General features: G+C 43.4%; 1 protein-coding gene across 1 annotated transcript in view; it reads right to left on the bottom strand.

Annotated features, from left to right (window-relative positions):
- Nucleotides 1-22,599, bottom strand: part of PTPN9 (protein tyrosine phosphatase, non-receptor type 9) — a 109,271-nt gene that overhangs the window by 3,362 nt on the left and 83,310 nt on the right. Inside the window, exons 8-11 of the mRNA XM_025390255.1 lie at nucleotides 17,426-17,519; nucleotides 10,111-10,177; nucleotides 3,030-3,108; nucleotides 457-607 (exon numbers count right to left, since the gene is read on the bottom strand). Of these exons, the coding sequence (XP_025246040.1) occupies nucleotides 457-607; nucleotides 3,030-3,108; nucleotides 10,111-10,177; nucleotides 17,426-17,519 (391 nt within the window). The remainder of the gene's footprint in view (nucleotides 1-456; nucleotides 608-3,029; nucleotides 3,109-10,110; nucleotides 10,178-17,425; nucleotides 17,520-22,599) is intronic.

The following is a 22,599-nucleotide window of genomic DNA, read 5'->3' as shown; positions in this document are numbered from 1 at the left end:
ACTGTTGCCCAGGCTGGAGTGCAGTGGTGAGGTCTCTGCTCACTTCAACCTCCGCATTGTGAGTTCAAGCGATTCTGCCTCCCAGCTAATTTTTTCTATTTTTTAGTAGAGACAGGGTTTCACTACGTTGGCCAGGCTGGTCTTGAACTCCTGACTTTGTGATCCGCCCGCCTCAGCCTCCCAAAGTGCTGGGATTACAGGCTTGAGCCACCGCGCCCGGCCTTACCCAGCCCCAGATTTCTAAAATTATAAGCTTTACTCCTATTTAATGTTCCTATTGTGCTGCAGTAATATGGCTATATTGGCTGTGAGTTAAATATCCTCATCCTGTCCCTAGAAAAACAGAAGCAACTCATAACCTCCCTGGTATCCTATCTATTCCCTCTGGAGATTTTCATTACAGTAAGTATTCTCCCCCTGTTTCAATAAGGTGAGAAAAAAGAAACCTGGATTTACCTCTGTGTTGTGAATTTCTAGTGTTGTTTTCTTATAATGATTCATGTTCTCCACGCCTAGATTGGTCACTGTGAGGAAGCCAAATCGGATCCGAGAGTCTTTTTCTAAAGGCCAGTACTGGCCACACTTTCTCCTGCCGCCTTCTTCAAAGCTGAAGACACACAGAGCAAGGTAAGCCTTCCATCCTTCCTCTCCACAGCAGTAACCAGGCTTCCACAAAGACCTGATATACCCCCAGGCAGCAATATCATCTCTTGCATTGCTTCTAACTTTCTCAGCAGAAAGGAAAGGAAACCTCTTCATGCTAAACAAATGTACTCACAGCCAAAGTTTCTGCATGTACTCATATAGCATACAGTTACTGAGCACTTACTATAGCATTTAGTCTTTTTCCTAATATGCAATAGTACTTCTCATATATGTGGGATAAATACTGGGTGAACAGAGAAAAAAACAGTATAGTAGCTGGGGGTAGTAGTGCATGCCTGTAACCCCAGCTACTTGAGAGGCTTAGGAAGGAGAATCACCTAAGACCAGGAGTTTCAGACCAGCCTGGGCAACATGGTGAGACTCCATCTCAAAAAAAAAAAAGAAAAAGAAAAAGAAAAAAAAACAGTAGAGAAAATATGATAGGTCAGAGAGACCTCTCTGGCCTATACCTCAGCCACTGCTTATTGTCTTCCCCAATAAGAGATGTTGGATAATAGAGAACTGATAAACACACATCTCCTGGAATGTTAGCAGGAGGTTTGTGTAAAGGCCTAAAGTCCCAGCCCAGGTAACATGGAAACCCTGTCTCTACTAAAAATACAAAAACTAGCCAGGCATGGTGGTGGGTACCTGTAGTCCCAGCTACTTAGGAGGCTGAGGCAGGAGGATTGCTTGAATCCAGGAGGTTGAGACTGCAGTGAGCTGAGATGGTACCACTGCACTCCAGCCTAGATGACAAAGCGAGACTCTGTCTCAAAAAAAAAAAAAAGGCTTAGGCTGGGCGCAGTGACTCGTGCCTGTAATCCCAGCACTTTAGGAGACTGAGGTGGCGGATCGCCTGAGGTCAGGAGTTCAAGACCAGCCTGGCCAACATGGTGAAACCCCATCTCTACTAAAAATACAAAAATTAGCCAGGCATGGAGGTGGGCACCTGTAATCCCAGCTACTTGGGAATTCTTCTGCTGAGGCAGAACAATCGCTCGAACCTGGGAGGCAGAGGTTGCAGTGAGCTGAGGTCGCACCACTGAACTCCAGCCTGCGCAGCGCAACAGAGTGAGACTCTGTCTCAAAAAAAAAAAAAGCCTAAATCTACCTTGCCACCCTCCAGTGCCCCCAAGGTATTCCTTCTCCCACTACCTCCTCTCCAAATAAGAGGTGGTTATAACAGTGCTAAGGAAGGAAATTGAACATTCATTTTTTTCCTTCCTCATCTGAAATAGGTTATTCCTGAAATGTGCCAGATTTGTAGACCAAACTTTCAAAAATATTCCTTTCATTAAAACCTTCCTGGCCGGGCGCAGTGGCTCACACTTACAATCCCAGCACTTTGGGAGGCTGAGGTGACAGATCATCTCTACTAAAAATACAAAAATTAGCCGGGCATGGTGGCACATGCCTATAATCTCAGCTACTCAGGAGAATCACTTGAACCCGGGAGGGGTTGCGGTGAGCTGAGATAGAGCCATTGTACTCCCGCCTGGGTGACAGAGCGAGACACCGTCTCCAAAAAAAAAAAAAAAATTAGCTGGGCGTGGTGGCACATCCTAGCTACTCAGGAGGCTGAGGCAGGAGAATTGCTTGAACCTGGGAGATGGAGGTTACAGTGAGCCAAGATCACGCCACTGCACTCCAGCCTGGCGGCAGAGTGAGACTCCATCTCAAAAGGAAAAAAAAAAAAAAAGTAGCAACAAATGGAGAGCAAAGGGGATCTGGTAATTCGGTAGTCAGGAAGAGAGCACCCCTCTGGAAATAGGGAACACATTAAAGAATTGTCCCATGTTTCCCAGAACTTCCTTTAGTGGATAAGGCCAGGACCTCAAAATAGGGTATAACTGGCACAGGGTTGCCAGAGCCAGGGATTAAAGCTTTAACAAGTTAGATCTATTCATCTCCACGATACCCGGGTTGTGGATTAGCTAAGAGATATTTCAAAATCTTTGCCATGGCTTTCCTAATCCTCAAAAAATTTTTTTTTAAAAATTGAGACATAGTCTCGCTCTGTAGCTCAGGCTGGAGTACAATGGCGTGATGTCAGCTCACTGCAACCTCTGCCTCTTGGGTTCAAGTGATTCTCCTGCCTCAGCCTCCCGAGTAGCTGGGATTACAGGCAAACACCACCATGCCTGGCTAATTTTTTGTACTTTTAATAGAGATGGGGTTTCACCAGGCTGGCCAGGCTGGTCTGGAACTCCTGACCTCATGATCTGCCTGCCTCGGCCTCCCTAAGTGCTGGGATTACAAGCGTGAGCCACTGCACCAGGCTGGCCCACATTATTTCTAAAAGCTAAACTTCCCTCTTCAATCACCTATGCTTAGGGGACAGAGTAGAGGTGGAGACCAGTGGAAAAAAGGGATTAACTCACCGGGTGGTCATGACAATCACCAAGACTTTTTGCTCCCATACCATGAGCCAGAAATCACGATAGGTATTCTCCAAAGGACCTGTAATAAAAATAGAATACAAGAAACATGACTCTGGGAAACACTTTTTTTCCTTTGTAGGCTCTTCTGTTTTACTCCCCAATGGTAACTCCAAACCATAGATGTTAGCTCCTTGCTCATCTTTCCACATCCCTGCTATTCAGTGTGGTCCGTGGACAAATCACACCAGCATCGTATGGGAGAGTGTAAGAAACATGAATCTGCATGTTAACAAGATCCCCAGGTGAGTCATAGGTAGGTTTGGGAAGCACTGCTACATACCCTCTCAGAGCCTTAATCATCAGAACTTCAGCCATCACATCCAGGCCGACAGTGTCAACTGTGTATGAGTCTCTAGCTGTTTTCATCTCACCTAAGCTTCAGTTTTATAATCACAGATTGCTTACTAAACCATTAACCTTCTGTTTCCCATCATCTCAGATCCATTATGTCTGCAACTAAGTCTCCTCCTTCAAAATTAGCTTTATCTTGGCCAGGTGCAGTGGCTCATGCCTATAATTCCAGCCCTCTGGGAGGCCAAGGCAGGCAGGTTGCCTGAGCTCAGCAGTTTGAGATCAGCCTGGCAACATGGTAAAACCCCGTCTCTATGAAAAATACAAAAATTAGCCGAGTGTGCTGGCACATGCCTGTAGTCCCAGGTACTTGGGAGGCTGAAGCACAAGAATTGCTTGACCCCAGGAGGTTGAGGTTGCAGTGAGCCAAGATCGCACCACTGCACTCCAGCCTGGGCAGTAGAATGAGACTCCATCTCAAAAAAAAGAAAAATTAGCTTTATCTTGCAACTTTCTTATCTCTGTTAACGATACTAGCATTCTTAAATCATTCAGTGTTAAAAAGTTGAAGTCAACACTGACTTACCCATTTCCTTCATCTCTCAGAAGCAGTCACCAAATCCTAGAGATTTTTTACCTTTGAAATGTTTTTGCTTTTTATTCTTTTGCCCCCCATCTTCTCCCCATGCTGCTCTTCCTGCTCAATTTCACTGACACAAAGACCACATCATCTTCTGTCTAAGTTACTGTAACACCTTCTTAGTCTACTTTTCTGAATAGGCCTTTTTCCGTTCCAGTCTACTCTGGGAAACCCCATCAGTTTAATCTTTTTTTTTTTTTTTTTTGAGACGGAGTCTCGCTCTGTGGCCCAGGCTGGAGTGCAGTGGCCAGATCTCAGCTCACTACAAGCTCCGCCTCCCGGGTTTACGCCATTCTCCTGCCTCAGCCTCCTGAGTAGCTGGGACTACAGGCGCCCGCCACCTCGCCCGGCTGGTTTTTTGTACTTTTTAGTAGAGACGGGGTTTCACCGGGTTAGCCAGGATGGTCTCGATCTCCTGACCTTGTGATTCGCCCGTCTCGGCCTCCCAAAGTGCTGGGATTACAGGCTTGAGCCACCGCGCCCGGCCTAATCTTTCTTAAAAGTTTCTTCATCAGAACATAGACACACCATGCTCACCTTGGCCTCTATTCTTTTGCTCAAGCTGTCTCCATTACCTCCAATGCTATTCATTTTCTACCCATTTTCAAGTGCCACCTCTTCCGTGAAGCTTTCTCTGACCTCCTCATTCCTTGTGAAGCTTCTTCTCTTTTGCTTTTGATGGCATAGCTGGCTAACCATTTAATTTATATACTCTTCCATCCATTATTTTACTTTGTGGGAATTAATGATATCTCAGTAAACATTATCCTAAGGACAAGGGATTACAGGCATGAGCCACTGTGCCTGGCCAAATTCTCCTTTTTTAGTTAGAACCTGCATAGGGCTGAGCACTCAGCAATAACTTTGAAGATACTTGTGGACTACCAACTCCACTTTGATCAAGACAGTAACCGGCCAGGCGCAGGGCTCACACCTATAATCCCAACACTTTGGGAGGCCAAGGCGGGCAGATCACTTGAGGTCAGGAGTCCGAGACCAGCCTGGCCAACATGGTAAAACCCAATCTCTACTAAAAATACAAAAATTAGCTGGGCATGATGGCGGGTGCCTGTAATCCCAGCTACTTGGGAGCCTGAGTTAGGAGAATTGCTTAAACCCGGGAGGTGGAGGTTGCATTGAGCCTAGATCGCACTGTTGAACTCCAACCTGGGTGACAGCAAGACTCCATCTCAAGAAAAAAAAAAAGTAACAACTCAAGATAATTCCTCATACTTTCCGGGTGTTTCTTCCCTCTCTGCTTTCAGGAAAGCAGGGCAGTACTAATGGTTAATTTTGGCCTAGAAGTCTGCTGGTTCTACTACCATTATTGCTAAGTCTTTTAGCAAGCACTAACATGATACTGGAATGCCCTCTCTGCAGAATTGGATGATGTCAAAAGCATGTGAGGTCTTAGAAATACGCTAAATATCCAATAAGAGAGGATTAATTAAATTATGGCATGTCAAGTGTAATCCCAGCCCTTTGGAAGGATGAGGTAGGCAGATCACTTGAGCCCAGGAGTTTGAGACCAACCTGGGCAACATTGTGAAACCCTGTCCCTACAAAAAATACAAAAATTAGCCAGGTGTAGTAGCACATGCCTGTAGTCCCAGCTACTCAGGAGACTGAGGTGAGAGGATCACCTGTGCCTGGAGAGACCGAGGCTACATTGAGTCATGATCGTGAACCATGATCATACCACTCTGTCACCCAGCCTAGGTGACAGAGTGAGACCCTGTCTCAAAAATAAATAAATAAATAATAGCATACCCATAATTTATACAGTCTATAAAGCTGATGTTGTAAGAGCTGTATTTTTTGCTATGGAAAGGTATTCACAGATACCATTAAATGAAATAAGAGATGTGTATAGAAAGAGCATATTTGGTTAAATTAAAAGTTTAGTTTTTTTTTTTTTTTTGAGACCGAGTATCACTCTGTCACCCAGGCTGGAGTTCAGTGGCGTGATCTCAGCTCACTGCAACCTCTGCCTCCCGGGTTCAAGCGATTCTCCTCCCTCAGTCTCCCAAGCAGCTGGGACTGTAGGCGCCCACCACCACACCCGGCTAATTTTAGTAGGGACTGGGTTTCACCGTGTTAGCCAGGCTGGTCTCGAACTCCTGACCTTGAACTCCTGACCTCAGGTGATCCACCTGCCTCGGCCTCCCAAAGTGCGGGAATTACAGGCTTAAGCCACCGTGCCTGGCCTTTTTTTTTTTTTTTTTTTTTTAAGACAGAGTCTCACTCTGTTGCCCAGGCTGGAGTGCAGTGGCACAATTTCGGCTCACTGCAACCTCCACCTCCTGGGTTCCAGCGATTCTCGTGCCTCAGCCTCCCAAGTAGCTGGGATTACAGGCGCACACCACCATGCCTGGCTAACTTTTGTATTTTTAGTAGAGACAAGGTTTCACCATGTTGGCCAGGCTGGTCTCAAACTCTTGACCTCAGGTGATTCACCCACCTCAGCCTCCCAAAGTGCAGGGATTACAGGCTTGAGCTGCTGTGCCCAGCCTGGTTAAATATTTTGTATGCCTATATCTGCATGTATGCATAGATAAAGGTCCAGGAGGAGATGCTGTAAAATGTTAACATTATCTCTGGGTCCTAGGGTTATAAGGGATTCTTTTTGTTTTCTAAATGTTCCACAATGGATATGCATTACCCTAGTATACACATCAAGAAGACAGTAAGGACACCTTTTCCACATCTCTGACCCTCAGCCTCATCCACATCCTACTCTCCTGCACCACAGCAACTCTCATATACTTCATTCAGACAACTAGCAGAATTGGAGTACTGACCAGTCAGAGCACATGGTAACTCAGTTACCAGACTCAGACTGGGCAAACTTCTCACAGGCTCAAGAGAGATACTTAGAAGGGAAAGTTGTACTTCCCAGCTTAGACCCTTTAACAGTAGACTTCTCTCAAGAAATAAAGTCAGCAGTTTATACTGACATAGGTGAAACAATCCACTGACTTGGCTTGTAAAAACTTCTGAATCAAGCAAACATGGGTTCAAACCCTGGTTCTGTCACTTACTAGCTGCATGGTCCAAGGTCATGTCAACTTTTGGGTTTCAGTTTGCTCATCTATAAATTAATAAACTTCCCTTGCAGAGTCTCTATAATTAGATAGCATTTATGCATCTGATATATAATAGGTCTTCTCATTAGATTACATCATTAGTAGAAATATAGGCCGGGCACAGTGGCTGATGCCTGTAATCCCAGCACTTTGGGAAGCTGAGGTAGGCAGATCACTTCAGGCCGGGAGTTCAAGACCAGCCTAGGCAACATGGCAAAACCCTGGTTCCACCAAAAATACAAAAATTAGCTGGGCATGGTGGCAGGTGCCTGTAATCCCAGCTACTTGGGAGGCTGAGGCAGGAGAATCATTTGAGCCCTGGAAGTGGAAGGTGCAGTGAGCCAAGATCACATCATTGCACTGCAGCCTGGGCGACAGAGCAAAACTCCATCTCAAAAAATTAATTAATTAAAAATAAAGAAGTTGGCCGGGCGCGGTGGCTCAAGCCTGTAATCCCAGCACTTTGGGAGGCCGAGATGGGCGGATCACGAGGTCAGGAGATCGAGACCATCCTGGCTAACACGGTGAAACCCCGTCTCTACTAAAAAATACAAAAAACTAGCCAGGCGAAGTGGCGGTTGCCTGTAGTCCCAGCTACTCGGGAGGCTGAGGCAGGAGAATGGCGTGAACCCGAGAGGAGGAGCTTGCAGTGAGCTGAGATCCGGCCACTGCACTCCAGCCTGGGTGACAGAGCGAGACTCCGTCTCAAAAAATAAAAAATAAAAAAAAAATAAAGAAGTTGCAGACATTATGATATTTTATTCCCAAATACTTGAGCATTTACTAGGAAAACAAGGACATCTTCCTATACAAGAATACCATTATCACCTTAAGCATACATTAAACATGGATATAATGTTGGCTAACACAAAGTCTCCAATTGTCTCAATAGTTTGTCTTCAATAGTTTTTTTCTCCCAATTGAGGATCTAATCACAGATCCTCTTATTTTTTTTCTTTTTGAGACGGAGTTTCGCTCTTGTTGCCCAGGCTGGAGTGCAATGGCGCAACCTTGGCTCACTGCAACTTCCGCCTCCTGGGTTCAAGCGATTCTTCTGCCTCGGCCTCCCAAGTAGCTGGGATTACAGGCATGTGCCACCACGCCCGGCTAATTTTGTATTTTTAGTAGAAATGGGGTTTCTCCATGTTGGTCAGGCTGGTCTCGAACTACCGACCTCAGGTGATCCACCTGCCCTGGCCTCCCAAAGTGCTGGAATTACAGGTGTGAATCATTGCGCCCAGCCTTTTTATTTATTTATTTATTTTTGAGGCAGGATCTCGCTGTGTCAGCCAGGCTGGAGTACAGTGGTGCAATCTCGGCTCACAGCAACCTCTGCTTCGTGGGCTCAAGTGATACTCCCACCTCAGCCTCCCAAAGTACTGGGGTTACAGGTGTGAGCCACTGTGTCCGGCCATGGTTCTCTTTAGTCTCCCTTTAATCTAGAACAGTTCTCTGCCTTTTTGTTTTTTATGGCATTAACTTTGGAGAGTCTGAGCCAGTTTTCTTATAGTATGTCACACAATCTGGAGTGTTTCCCATAACTAGATTCAGATTTTAAAACTCGCAATACACAATGCAGGTGATATTTATTTCTCAATGTATCATATCAGGAGGTATACATAATGTCCCTTTGTCCTTTACTGGTGATACTAAGTTTGATCACTTGATTAAGGAGGTATCCACCATATCTTGCTCTGCAGTGGTCAAAGGGCCTTATGCCCATTGATGGTTTGTTGTCTTTTTGTGTTATGATTTCCTCCTACCATCTTTGAAAGTGACATGATAGGCCGGGCGCGGTGGCTCAAGCCTGTAATCCCAGCACTTTGGGAGGCCGAGACGGGCGGATCACGAGGTCAGGAGATCAAGACCATCCTGGCTAACAGGGTGAAACCCCGTCTCTACTAAAAATACAAAAAACTAGCCGGGCGAGGTGGCGGGCGCCTGTAGTCCCAGCTACTCGGGAGGCTGAGGCAGGAGAATGGCGTAAACCCAGGAGGCGGAGCTTGCAGTGAGCTGAGATCTGGCCACTGCACTCCAGCCTGGGCGACAGAGCGAGACTCCGTCTCAAAAAAAAAAAAAAAAAAAAGAAAGTGACATGATATTCTTGAGATGGAGAGGCCAGGTCAGAAAGAGTACTAGGATCATAGGAACATTTATAGAAACTCCATCTGAAATCCTCCTAGAGGCCGGGCATGGTGGCTTATGCCTATAATCCCAACACTTTCGGAGGCCGAGGCGGGCAGATCACGAGGTCAGGAATTCGAGACCAGCCTGTCCAACATGGTGAAACCCAGTCTCTACTAAAAATACAACAATTAGCCGGGCGTGGTAGCACACACCTGTAGTCCCAGCTACTCAGGAGGCTGAGGCAGGAGAATCACTTGAACCCGGGAGGTGGAGGTTGCAGTGAGCTGAGGTGGTGCCACTGCACTCTAGCCTGGGTGAAAGAGCAAGACTCCGTCTCAAAAGAGAGAGAAAAAAAATGAGAAATCCTCCTAGAGTTCAGTTTTCACTGTCAGACTTACTAGCACATACTATCTATGTCAGAACATTTATTGGAGTGCTCTGTGATGGTATAGGAACCAGCCTAGGCCTATTAGGACAGCAATACTCATTCCTAGATTGGACTCAATCTCTGGGGTGTCCGCTATTCTTGGCCTCTTACTAGAGAGGAAGAGCATGAAGAGCTCACTGGCTGATGAATTCTGATACCCTACACCCTTGCCAATATTAAGAAATAGCCCCAAAACTTGCAGGCCGTAGTGTTATGTGTTTAAATCTCCAGTTTATCTCCATGCGGTGAGTTTCCAGGCATACCTGGTACAGAAACCCCAGACTTCTTATCTGCTTTTCTCAACCACCACCAATCTTTATAAAAGGCCAGGATCTAGTGGCCAAAACCTCCACTCAAGTTACCATTCGTTTAAAAATTATGCTATCATTTGGCACAGGGAATCATAAGTAGATGGCACAAAATCAACATGGGAGGGACGGACCAGCTTACCTTGTGTGCCAATGTAAGCATTCTTCTGCTTGTAGCCATCCATGAAGCTGGCATTGATGTAATCTGTCTAATGATAAAAAAGGAGACATCACTATAGCTACACAGAATATACCATTTGGGTCATAAAATGATGTACTCAGTAAGTAAAACCCAAGGTGTGAATATTCTCTTCTTGTTGAGCAGAAAATGAGCAGTGAAATGGTCAGCTCAAACCCTCAGTTCAATAAATGGTGCTGGGACAAGTAGATATCTACATGCAGAGAAATCAAGCTGACTCCTTCCTCACACCATACATAAAAACTGCAAAATGGATCAAAGACCAAATGTAAGGGATTAAAACTATTAAAATTCTCAGAATAAAATGTAAGGTAAGAGTAAATCTTTGTGACCTTGGTTTAGGCAAAGTCTTCACAGATACAACAGATATGACACCAAAGGCATAAGTGACAATAGAAAAGAGATAAACTATATTAAAATTAAAAACTTATGCCAGGCATGGTGGCTCACGCCTGTAATCCCAGCAGTTTGGGAGGCCGAGGAGGGTGGATCACGAGGTCAGGAGATCGAGACCATCCTGGCTAACACAGTGAAACTCCATCTCTACTAAAAATACAAAAAAAAAAAAAAAAAAAAATAGCTGGGCATGGTGGCAGGCACCTGTAGTCCCAGCTACTCAGGAGGCTGAGGCAGGAGAATGGCATGAACCCAGGAGGCAGAGCTTGCAGTGAGCCAAGATGGTGCCACTGCACTCCAGCCTGGGTGACAGAGCAAGACTCCGTCTCAAAAAAAAAAACAAAAAAAATCTTTCATCATTAGCCATCAGGGAAATGCAAATCTATACCACGATACTAATCACCCACTAGGATGACTACAGATATCAATTATAGATAATATTGCTGGCAAGGATGTGGAAAAACTGAAACCCTCATACACATGTATACCGTGCTTATACATTGCTAGTGATAATGTAAAATGCTGCAGTTACTTTAGAAAACAGCCTGGTTGTTCCTCAAAAGATTAAAAAGTTACCATATGACCCAGCAATTCCACTCCTTAGCAAAATAATAACATACGTCCATACAAAACCTTATACATAAATATCCATAGCAGCATTATTCATAATAGCCAAAAATGGAAACAACTCAAATGTCCTTCAACTGATAAATGAATAAAGGTGGTATATCCATACAATGGAATATTATTTGGCAGTAAAAAGGAGTGATGTGATAATACATGCTATGACATGGATGGACCTAGAAAACATTACGCTAAGTAATAGAAGCCAGACACAAGAAGTTACATAGTCTAGGATTCTCTTTGTATGAGATCCCTAGAACAGGCAAATCTATGGAGACAGGAAATAAATTAGGGTGGGTTAGAGGGAAATAGGTAGTAACTGCCAAGGGTGTGAGGTTTCTTTGGGAAATGAAAAACATGTTCTAAAGTTGATTGTGGTGATGGTTGCACAACTCTGTGAATATACTAACAGCCATTGACTTATATACTTTATTTTTATTATTATTATTTTTTTGAGATGGAGTCTCACTCTGTCGCCCAGGCTGTAGTGCAGTGGCGCAATCTCGGCTCATTGCAAGCTCCGCCTCCCGGGTTTATGCCATTCTCCTGCCTCAGCCACTCGAGTAGCTGAGACTACAGGTGCCCACTACCATGCCTAGCTAATTTTTTGTATTTTTAGTAGCGACGGGGTTTCACCGTGGTCTTGATCTCCTGACCTCGTGATCTGCCTGCCTCGGCCTCCCAAAGTGCTGGGATTACAGGCGTGAGCCACTGCGCCCGGCGACTTACATACTTTAAATAGGTAAATTGTATGGTATGTGAACTGTTGGAGGCTGAAAGAATGAGGGTCATGATCAACTCAGTATACCACTGGAGGCTATATGAGCAAAAAGCAAACTTCTCATGAAAGCAGGATGTTAGCAAACTGACAAACTGCATCTGCCACCCAGAAGGAATGCCGAGGGCAGTCACGACCAAGGCACAAGTGTTGCTTGTGATTAGGCACATCTGAAGCCTGTCAACCATAATATGAACCTGTGATCAATTAAGCAGCTGACCAATAGTTACCTCCTCCTCCCTGCTCTTGCTACCCAATAAATACAAAGGGCTGTAGAAGCTCAGGGCTGCCTTTGCTCAGTAGAAGTAGGGAGCTGTCTTCTTCTTCCCCATGTTACCCTTCCTTTAGAGTAGTTATTTTTGTCTTAAGTTTTCATTTCTATGTTTGTCCCCCTTCATTCAGTCTCCTAATGACAGTCTCAAGTATTAACAGTAGTAACTGCCCCAGTGACATCTCAAGTAGTAACAGTGGCAGTATGCCAGAGTGAACTATAACTCAACAGAAACTGTTATTTACAAGAAAAGGGTCCATCAGGACTTGCAACACTGTAGCACAGGACCAAATGAGCAAGGCAAGCAAGTAGGAATATCTGGTCCGTCCTGCCATACACAAAAGGCAAAATGTGAATGGAGAAGAAATAAAGCTACACCTCATACTTAGGACCATTAACAGGACAGGCCATACACCTGAACTCCATTACTACCTGAATTAATGCAAAGCAACTTCCAGTCAAATTCAAAGGCATCTCAATGAATAGCTTCTGACTCTCTCTCTTCCAGGGTATTCTCCCACCTTCTAATGTCCTCAGTCTTAATTACTTCAACATCATTTTTTATTAATACCTACTCAAAAGATCCTTTGATCCAGGCTGATAAAAGAGAAACATTGATCAGCTGCAGTTTCATGTTATAGTATAACTAGTTGAGAGTTGAATGGATGGAGGCAGTGGAATGGATAAGGGAAGGTGTGAAGGGTTACAGAGGACAAAAGAAAAGTTTCAATAGCAAACTAGGGAAAACTCATAACCCACTGCACTAGAGAGGTCAGACTGACTTTCCTCAACCTATCACTCTTTCTCCTGTGGGTCCTATCACTGGGAGGGCATTCTGAACTGTCAGTATTCCATAGCTAACCTCCTAAGATATCTCTACCTCATGGTCAAACCCGTGTTACTTGGATTTGTGTTCCTTAGCCAGTCAGTCTACCAGTTTATCACTCTACTACTTATTTAGTCAAGACTTTCCTCCTTAGAAACTATTTCTTTGACTAAATAGTGGAGTGATAAACTCACAGTTTTCCCTCCCATAGCAGCTAGTATTGGCCTCATACGATTACTGTCCTACCCTAACTCAGACAACTTCACTGAGCTAACAGACCACTTGCAGCAGACTCAGCATGCTAAAAGCCTCACTCACTTCCCGGGCTTCTCAATCCAGGGTGCAGTTAGCCTAAGCCTATCCTCTACTCAACCTGGCACATACAAATGGTATAACCTCTTGAGGACCAAGGGAGAAGGTATGGAAAAGTACAAAAGATTTACCTGGTATATGCCAGTCAACATTAGTAAGAACATAAGGAGGAACTAACTTCATGCTTCGAAAAGAATTGTCACTTCTTTACATTATTGCTTTATAACTAAGAACTATCAGCTTTAGCACTGGTCTCTGAGACTGCTGATTTTTAATTCCCAGGGAATTAAAATTTTTAATTTCAGCAACTTTGGAAGAATCATTGGATATTAAAACTGAAGGCTGGGCACAGTGGCTCATGCCTGTAATCCCAACACTTTGGGAGGCCGAGATGGGCGGATCACGAGGTCAGAAGATCGGGACCATCCTGGCTAACACAGTGAAACCCCGTCTCTACTAAAAATACAAAACAAAACAAAACAAAAAAATTAGCCGGGCGTGGTGGTGGGCGCCTGTAGTTCCAGCTACTCAGGAGGCTGAGGCAGGAGGATGGTGTGAACCCAGGAGGCGGAGCTTGCAGTGAGCTGAGATCGCGCCACTGCACTCCGGCCAGGGCGACAGAGCGAGACTCCATCTCAAAACTGAAAATGACCCAGAGACAAAGTATATACTTGGGGGCAAATTGAAATAGCAGGAAGAACAAACCCGGCACACTATGTTATGGGCCATTGCTATAGACTGAACATTTGTGTCCCCCATAACTTTAAATGTATACATCCCAACCCCAAACCCTCAATGTAATGGTATTAGGAGATGGGGCCTTGAGACAGGTGATTGAGTGATGAAGACCATGAGGACAGAGCTCTCACAAATGGGATTAGTACCCTTGTAAAACAGAAGAGTTCTGAAGTGCTCCCTCACCCCTTTCCCTTCTGCCATGTGAGGATGCAATGAGTAGACGGTGGTCTATGAACCAAGAAAGGGGCCCTCACCAGACCCCAAATCTGCCAGCACATTGATCTAGGACTTCCCAGACTCTACAATAGTGCGAAATAAATTTCTGTTGTTTATAAGCCATCCTGCCTGTGGTATTTTTCTTGCAGCAGCCCAAACAGATTAAGGTAGCCGTGTTCAACAGAAACTGGGACTAACAGCTTTAAAATTCCAGAAGCAAATCAAGTGAACAAGTCACTAAAAAGCCTGAATCCTCCAATTAACAAGGTATTGTATACTTGAAAATGGAGGACAGCAGATTTTAAGTGTTTTCACCACAAAACAAGGTAAATATGTGAAGTAATGCATATGTTAACTAGCTTGACTTAGCCTCTCTGCAATGCACAATATTTTAAAATATTATACTGTATACCATAAATATATAAAATTTTATCAATTAAAATTTAAAAACAACTAAATATCAGGAAACAATGGAAAAATAGCCCCATAGGTGGAAATTTCATGACACTGTTAAGTCCCCAAAGCTAAGTAAATAATTTTTTTTTTTGCTTTCCTAACCCCCCAAAGTGAATAATGTCAAAAAAACACTAAAATCAAAATAAAACAAACAAAAGCCTAAATACTCCATTTGCTATAAAAATAAAGCCTCCACTAATGTTTCAGTAAGGAGAGGGACTACAAATCAGACAATGATCTTCATATTAACCACAGGATGACTAGAAGAGTCTCCCAGTACACTAAGATTCACTGATTCACAAATATGTCCTGAGTGTCTAATACGTATCAGGCACTGTTCTAGGTACTGGAGACAGGGAAATCAACAAAATGGATAAATACAGATATCTCTGACTCCAAAGCCCCAACTCAACCGCTGTACTCTACTCCTTCAGGGCATATATGATGATGATCTCAGCAGTACTTATGAATTTACCCTCCAGCCAGCCAGTCTCTTAGCTCAAATGCTCCTGCAGGAAAATCTTCTCCAAGGGTCCTGGATAAGGATGTGAATTCAGTTTATGTGCTTGAAACAACAGGGACAAGAGAGTTGGAAACCATGATCCTGGGGTCCCAACCCACATATCATATATGCCCAAATACAAGGCAATAATTTTTCCAAAAATTATTCCCCAGAAAGAGAAGGGATATAACAAGTCCTTACAGTGTGTATCATGTTAAAGAGGTACTATTTAAATTACTTAAGTTTGCTGGCGCAGTGGCTCATGCCTGTAATCCCAGTACTTTGGGAAGTCAAGGCAGGCAGATCACCTCAGGTCAGGCGTTCGAGACCAAATGATGAAACCCGTATCTACTAAAAATACAAAAATTAGCTGGGTGTGGTGGCATGCACCTGTAATCCCAGCTACTCAGGAGGTTGAGACAGGAGAATCGCTTGAACCCGGGAGGTGGAGGTTGCAGTGAGCTGAGATCACGCCATTGCACTCCAGCCTGGGCAACAAGAGCGAAACTCTGTCTCAAAAAAAATAATAAAAATAAAATAACTTTACTTTGAACAACACCTCAGTCAATGCTGTTTGTTTTTTTTTTTTTTTTTTATGAGATCACCTAACAAAATTGGGTTTTTTAGAGACATCACCTAATAAAATTGGTATATCAGAAGGGAAAAAAAGGAAGATAATAATTTAGTCATTCATCTCAAAATTCTAAGGTTGGATGTTGCTATAAACAAGTTATATTAAAAAGGAATTTATGGCCAGGCACACTGGCTCATGCCTGTAATCCCAGCACTTTGGGAGGCCAAGGTGAGAGGATTGCTTGAGCCCAGGAGGAACCTGGGCAACAGAGTGAGACCCTAGCTCTACAAAAATTAAAAAAAAAAATCAGGCATGTGTAATGGCATGTGCCTGTAGTCTCAGCTACTTAGGAGGCAGAGGTGGGAGGATCGCTTGAGCCCGGAAGTTCAAGGGTGCAGTGAGCTATGATCAAGTCACTGCACTCCAGTCTGGGTAACAGAATAAGACCCTGTCTCTCTATTTTTTTTTTAAGGATTTTACAAAGGAATAAGTGAATGAATCACATTATAGGGGATGCATAAGACGCAGGATGAATTAAAAAACCAACTTGTCCTAATGTTACCCTAACAGATTTTCCTGTTTTAGGATAAAATTTCAGTCACAATGCCACACACTTAAAAATAAATAAAGACACTGTACTCTGGAAAACCTTGTTAGACTGACTCAAAAAGTGGCCTGTAATTCCAGCACTTAGGGAGGCTGACGCAAGAGGATTGTTTGAGCACAAGAGTTCAAGACCAGACTGGGCAACATAGTGAGAACTTGTCTCTACAAAAATATTTTAAAATTAGCCAGGTATGTGGCACATGCCTGTGGTCTCAGCTACTTGGGAGGCTGAGGTACAAGAATCACTTGAGCCCAGGAGGTCAAGGTTGCAGTGAGCTGTGATCACTGTACTCTAGCCTGGGCAATAAAGCAAGACTCTGTCTTGAGGGAGAAAAAAAAGTGGCTCAAATGTGACAAAGACACTAAAGACACCTTTAACTTTAGTTAAAGGTGTATGTAAAGTGTTTGAATAAAATGTTTGTTAAATATCTCGTAATAGATTACATATGAGGTTTTTAACATGTAGATATAATCAAATTAATATATTAAATAAATAGTCATTTGACCATTTCATCTCTATCCCTAGACATTTATGTATACATAAGTTGTCCACAGTTTCCTCAGATACAGATGGAGAAATCAGAGGTCACTTAAAATCAAGGTTGCTTTGTATTGATGCATATATACTCACCAAAGGAATTGGACTATATGACCATGACTTTACAACTAAGGAGTAAAGGATAAATAATTTAACACCTATGAAGCACCTACAATATATCAGACCTTGCACTATCAGCATTCACATAAAGAATTTCATTTAATTTCCACTCAATACTGTGAGATGGGCATTCAAGGACTTGCCTATGGTCACAGACTAGTATGTAGCAAAATATAAACTCAAACCTAATCTCTCTGGCCTCGGAGTCTACTTTCATTCTACTAAAGTATTAGTAAGCTTAACTCTGGAAGAAGCTCAATTTCCCCCAGTGCACGTAAAAAGATTACATTTATCTGTCTACCTGAGTATGGCCACTTCGCTTTGTTAGCTTCACTCTAGTTTGGTCCAGGCAGGGTACATCCCCATAACGGTTTTTCTCTAGGTTTCCCGGAGACCTGAAGGAAATGAAACAAACAAGCAAGAATAAAGAAAAAGTAGGGACAGTATGTATGTACAAAGTCTGACTATGCAAAAGGGGTGTCAATTACTCTTAGGGGTGGAGACATGGAAGCTTTTCAATCTCTAGCCCATACAGTTCCATATCATTTAACATTTTTTGTAGTAAGTACATACTACTTCTAAAAGTAAACATATCTCCATTCAAAAGAGAGAGGGAAACCAGGCATGGTGGCTCACACCTGTAGTCCCAGCACTTTGGGAGGCAAGAGGATTGCTTGAGGCCAGGAGTTTGTGACCCCTCTGGGAAATGTAATGAGAGCTTATCTCTCTCTCTTTTTTTTCTTTTTTTTTTTGAGGCGGAGTCTCGCTCTGTTGCCCAGGCTGGAGTGCAGTGGCGCGGTCTCGGCTCACTGCAAGCTCCACCTCCCGGGTTCACACCATTCTCCTACCTCAGCCTCCCGAGTAGCTGGGACTACAGGCGCCCGCCACCACACCTGGTTAATTTTTTGTATTTTTAGTGGAGACGGGGTTTCACCATGTTAGCCAGGATGGTCTCAATCTCCTTACCTCGTGATCCACCCGTCTCGGCCTCCCAAAGTGTTGGGATTACAGGCATGAGCCACCACACCTGGACTAATGAGAACTTATCTTTAGAGAGAAGTCAAAAAATTAGCCAGGCATCATGGCACACACCTGTACTCTTAGCTATTCAGGAGTCTAAGGTGGAAGGACTGCTTCAGCCCAGGAAGTCAAGGCTGCAGTGAGCTATGACGGTGCCACTGCACACCAACCTGGGTGACGGAGTGACACCTTGACTTAAGAAAAAAAAAGAGAGAGAAGCTGGGCGTGGTGGCTTATGCCTGTAATCCCAGCACTTTGGGACACCAAGGCGGGTAGATCACCTGAGGTCAGGAGTTCAAGACCAGACTGGCCAAGATGATGAAACCCCGCCTCTACTACAAATACAAAAATTAGCCAAGTGTGATGGCACACACCTGTAATCCCAGCTATTCAGGAGGCTGAGGCAGGAAAATCACTTGAACCTGGGAGGTGGAGGGTGCAGTGAGCCAAAATCGCACCACTGCACTCCAGTCTGGGTGACAAAGCAAGGCTCTATCTCAAAAAATAAAAATAAATAAATTAATTAAATTTAAAAAGAGAGAGAAAGAGTGGGGATGGGAGTCCCCACTCTTTCTCTCTTTCTGCCAAACGGCCAAGGCAGAAATTGGTACTAAGAAGTGGGGTGCTGCTGTAACAAATAACTAAAAATGTGGAAGCAGCTTTGGAACTGGTTAATGGACAGAGCTGATAGAATTTGGAAGTACATGCAGAAAAAGCCTATGTTGCCATAAACAGGCATAAAAGTCTATTCTAGTAAGGGATCAGAAAAAGGAGAGCTGTAGAGAAAGCCTCAATCTTTTTAGAGATTACCTAAGTGATACTGATCAGAAAACTGGTAGAAATATGGGTGGTAAAATCCATTTTGATGAGGTCTCAGACAGAGATGAGGAGCACATTAGTAAAAAAGAGAGAGGGAGAGAAGGGGAGAGTAATGGGGCATACCACCAAAAAAACTCTAGCTGCAGATAAAAATTTCTACTATTTATTTGTCAAAAGATTTTCAAACCAAATCTCCTAAATTCCAATTTCATTTTCTTTTTGAGACATCTCAAAGGTTTCCAGGGTCGCCCAGGCTGGAGTCCAGTGGCACAATCACAGCTCACTGCAGCCTTAATCTCTCTGGGCTCAAGTGATCCTGAGCCCAGGAGTAGCTAGGACTACAGATGAACACCACTACGCCCAGCTAATTTTTAAATTTTTTGTAGAGAAAGGGTTTTGCCACATTGCCCAGGCTGGTCTCACACTCCTGGACTCAAGCAATCCTCCCGCCTCAGCCTCCCAAAGTGCTGGGATTATAGGTGTGAGTCACCAAGCCTGACCTTAAATGCCAGTCTAACACATATTGACTCCACTCCATTCACCCAGTAGCTTCACTAAAATGATGATAAAGGAATATTCACTACAAACCCAAAAAGTGACAGTGGAGACATCAGCACACAAAGAGTGTTCAACCCATTTTGACAGAGAAAAATCAGGAGGATTTTGGCTGACATGGCCAAACATAGAAGCTAGGACCAAGGGAGGTATCTATAGAGAGACAAGATGGCACACCCTCAGAACTCCCTTACCATGGAAAGCAAGGTGAGGAACAGAGCTAAAAATGGGAATAAAATGAAAATCTGAATGTTATATAGTGAAAATCCCTGACCCATTTTCACTGTCCTGTCCTACACTCATATTCAAGCTCGGATCCCATCAGTGGATCCAAAGGATGGGAGAACTCTTCTCTGGATAAAGTAAACAGCATCAGGTTAAAGAATTCTGTCATTTGGAGTATACCCAACAACAAGCTAGTTGTCTGATCATTATAATCTGAAGCTCATCCATGCAAAACGAGCTTCCATGCAGCTTGTTTTTGTTTTTGTTCATTACTATCTGCTTTCGTAACCATGCAGCTTTTAAGGACCATAAATGTGAACTAAAAGCCAAGGATCTCAATGTAATTAAGGAAAGCCCCTAACACAAATACTTTAATACACAATTCAAATAACACAATTCAGGCTGGTCATGGCGGCTGATGCCTGTAATCCTAACTCTTTGGGAGGGCCAAGGTGGAGGATCACTTGAGCTCAGGAGTTCAAGACCAGCCTGGGCAACATAGCAAGACCTTGTCTCTACTGAAAGTTTAAAAAATCAGCTGGGCATGGTGGTACATACCCGTAGTCCCTGCTATTTAGGAAGCTGAGGTAGGAGGATCACCTAAGCTTGGGGGACAGAAGCTGTAGTGAGCTATGATTGCATCACTGCACTCCAGCCTGGGTGACAAAGTGAGACCCTGTCTCAAAATCAAACAAAAAACAAACAAATGGAAAAACTCATAATTCAAACACATGGGGGCTACAGAAGTTTTTAAAAAAAGAGTCAGTAAGAGAAAACCTCTAAAAGGCTATCATTAATATCCTCAAAGAGAAAAGAGATGATACAATTATACATAAAATAAGAAGAGTACAATGAAAAAGGAACAGAGAAGAAAAGCTCTTGGAAATTAAAAATAATATCAAAAATAAGAATTTTAATAGATGAGATAAAAGAGAAAGTTGAGGAAATTTCCAGAATACAAAACAAAATGAAAAAAGTGATGAAAATATGAGAAAAACTGGCCAGGCAACAGTGGCTCATGCCTGTTATCCCAGCACTTTGGGAGGATGGGGCGGGCGGATTACTTGAGGTCAGGAGTTCAAGACCAGCCTGGCCAACATGTTGAAACTTGTCTCTACTAAAAATATAAAAATTAGCAGGGCGTGGTGGTGTGCGCTTTGTAGTCCCAGCTACTCAGGAGACTGAGGCATGAGAATCGCTTTAACGCGGGAAGTGGAGGTTGCAGTGAGCTGAAATTGCACCACTGTACTCCAGCCTAGGCGTCAGAGCGAGACTGTCTCATTTAATTAAAAAAAAAAAAAGAAAAAAATGAAGAAAGTTAAGAGAATCATTCTGAGACACAAGTCAGTAAACTATGCCCTGGCCACTTGTTTTTGTAAATGAAGTTTTACTGAAACATAGTCAAGCCCATTTATTTCTGTACTCACTAAGTATATATTGACAGTGTTGAGTCAGTAAACTATGCACTGGTTACTTGTTTTTGTAAATAAAGTTTTATTGGAACACAGTCAAGCTCATTTATTTCTGTACTCACTAAGTATATTTTGGCAGTGTTGAGTACTTGTAACAAAGACTGTAAGGCCCACAATACTGAAATATTTACTATCTTGTCTTTTAAGGAAAAGTTTGTCAATTCTTACTCTAGAAGATCCAACCAGACTGATAGGAATATATATATATTTACATATATATAGAGAGAGAACTAACATAATGCAAGGAAAGAAATCATTTAAAAAACAATGTAACAAGAAAAACCCTGTAACTAAATAACAAGCCTTCAGATTAAAAGAATCTATCAAGTAACCATTGTAATAAATTTTAAAAGAGGACCTACACTAAGGCACATCATTGTTAATTTTTTGGGGGGCGGGGCGGGGACAGAGTCTCGCTCTGTCCCCCAGGCTGGAGTGCAGTGGCGCAATCTCGGCTCACGGCAACCTCCGCCTCCCAGGTTCAAGGGATTCTGCCTTAGCCTCCGGAGTAGCTGGGATTACAGGAGCCTCCCCACACCTGGCTGATTTTTATATTTTTAGTAGAGACAGGGTTTCGCCATGTTGGCCAGGCTGGTCTTGAACTCCTGACCTCGGGTGATCTGCCCTCCTCGGCCTCCCAAAGTGCTGGGGTTACAGGCGTGAGCCACCATGCCCAGCCTCTCTCAATCCTTTTAAAGATCTATTGTTTTTCTTTTTTCTTCCCTGAGCATTTTAAAGATAATTTCTTTTTCTGTTTAAGAAATTTAGACTGGGTGCAGTGGCTCACTCCTGCAATCCGAGCACTTTGAGAGGCCAAGAAGGGCAGATCTCCTGAAGTCAGGAGTTTGAGACCAGCCTGGCCAACATGGTGAAACTCCGTTTCTACCAAAAATACAAAAATTAGGTGGGCATGATGGCACACGCCTGTAGTCCCAGCAACTCAGGAGGCTGAGGTAGGAGAATCACTTGAACCCAGAAGGTGGAGGTTGCAGTGAGCCGAGATTGTGCCACTGCACTCCAGCCTGGGCGACAGAGTGAGACTCCATCACAAACAAACAAACAAATAAATAGATTGAGAAAGAATAAGATCAGACAATTCACAGACAGCATAACTAGTAATTGGAAAGGCATTGCCTTAAAAATTCTGAGATAAAGTTATTTCCAACCTAGAGTTTTATACTCTAGCAAAATAGAATAAAAGTAAAGAAAGAAGGTGGTCTACAATTAGGAAACAAGATCAACAAAGGAAAGAGGGAAAATTACAAGATAAAAAGTGAGGAACAAGCCTACAGAATAACCAACCACAGTTTAGACTAGAACGAAAGAAAAAGTTCTGAAAGTGAGGTCTCAGGAAAAAAAAAAGACACAATTGACTATCTGATAC

This window comes from Theropithecus gelada, chromosome 7a, assembly GCF_003255815.1.
Source record: "Theropithecus gelada isolate Dixy chromosome 7a, Tgel_1.0, whole genome shotgun sequence".
NCBI classification, from domain to species: domain Eukaryota; kingdom Metazoa; phylum Chordata; class Mammalia; order Primates; family Cercopithecidae; genus Theropithecus; species Theropithecus gelada.
Note: the sequence above shows the minus strand (reverse complement) of the source record. Positions and strands in the feature narration are given on the sequence as shown.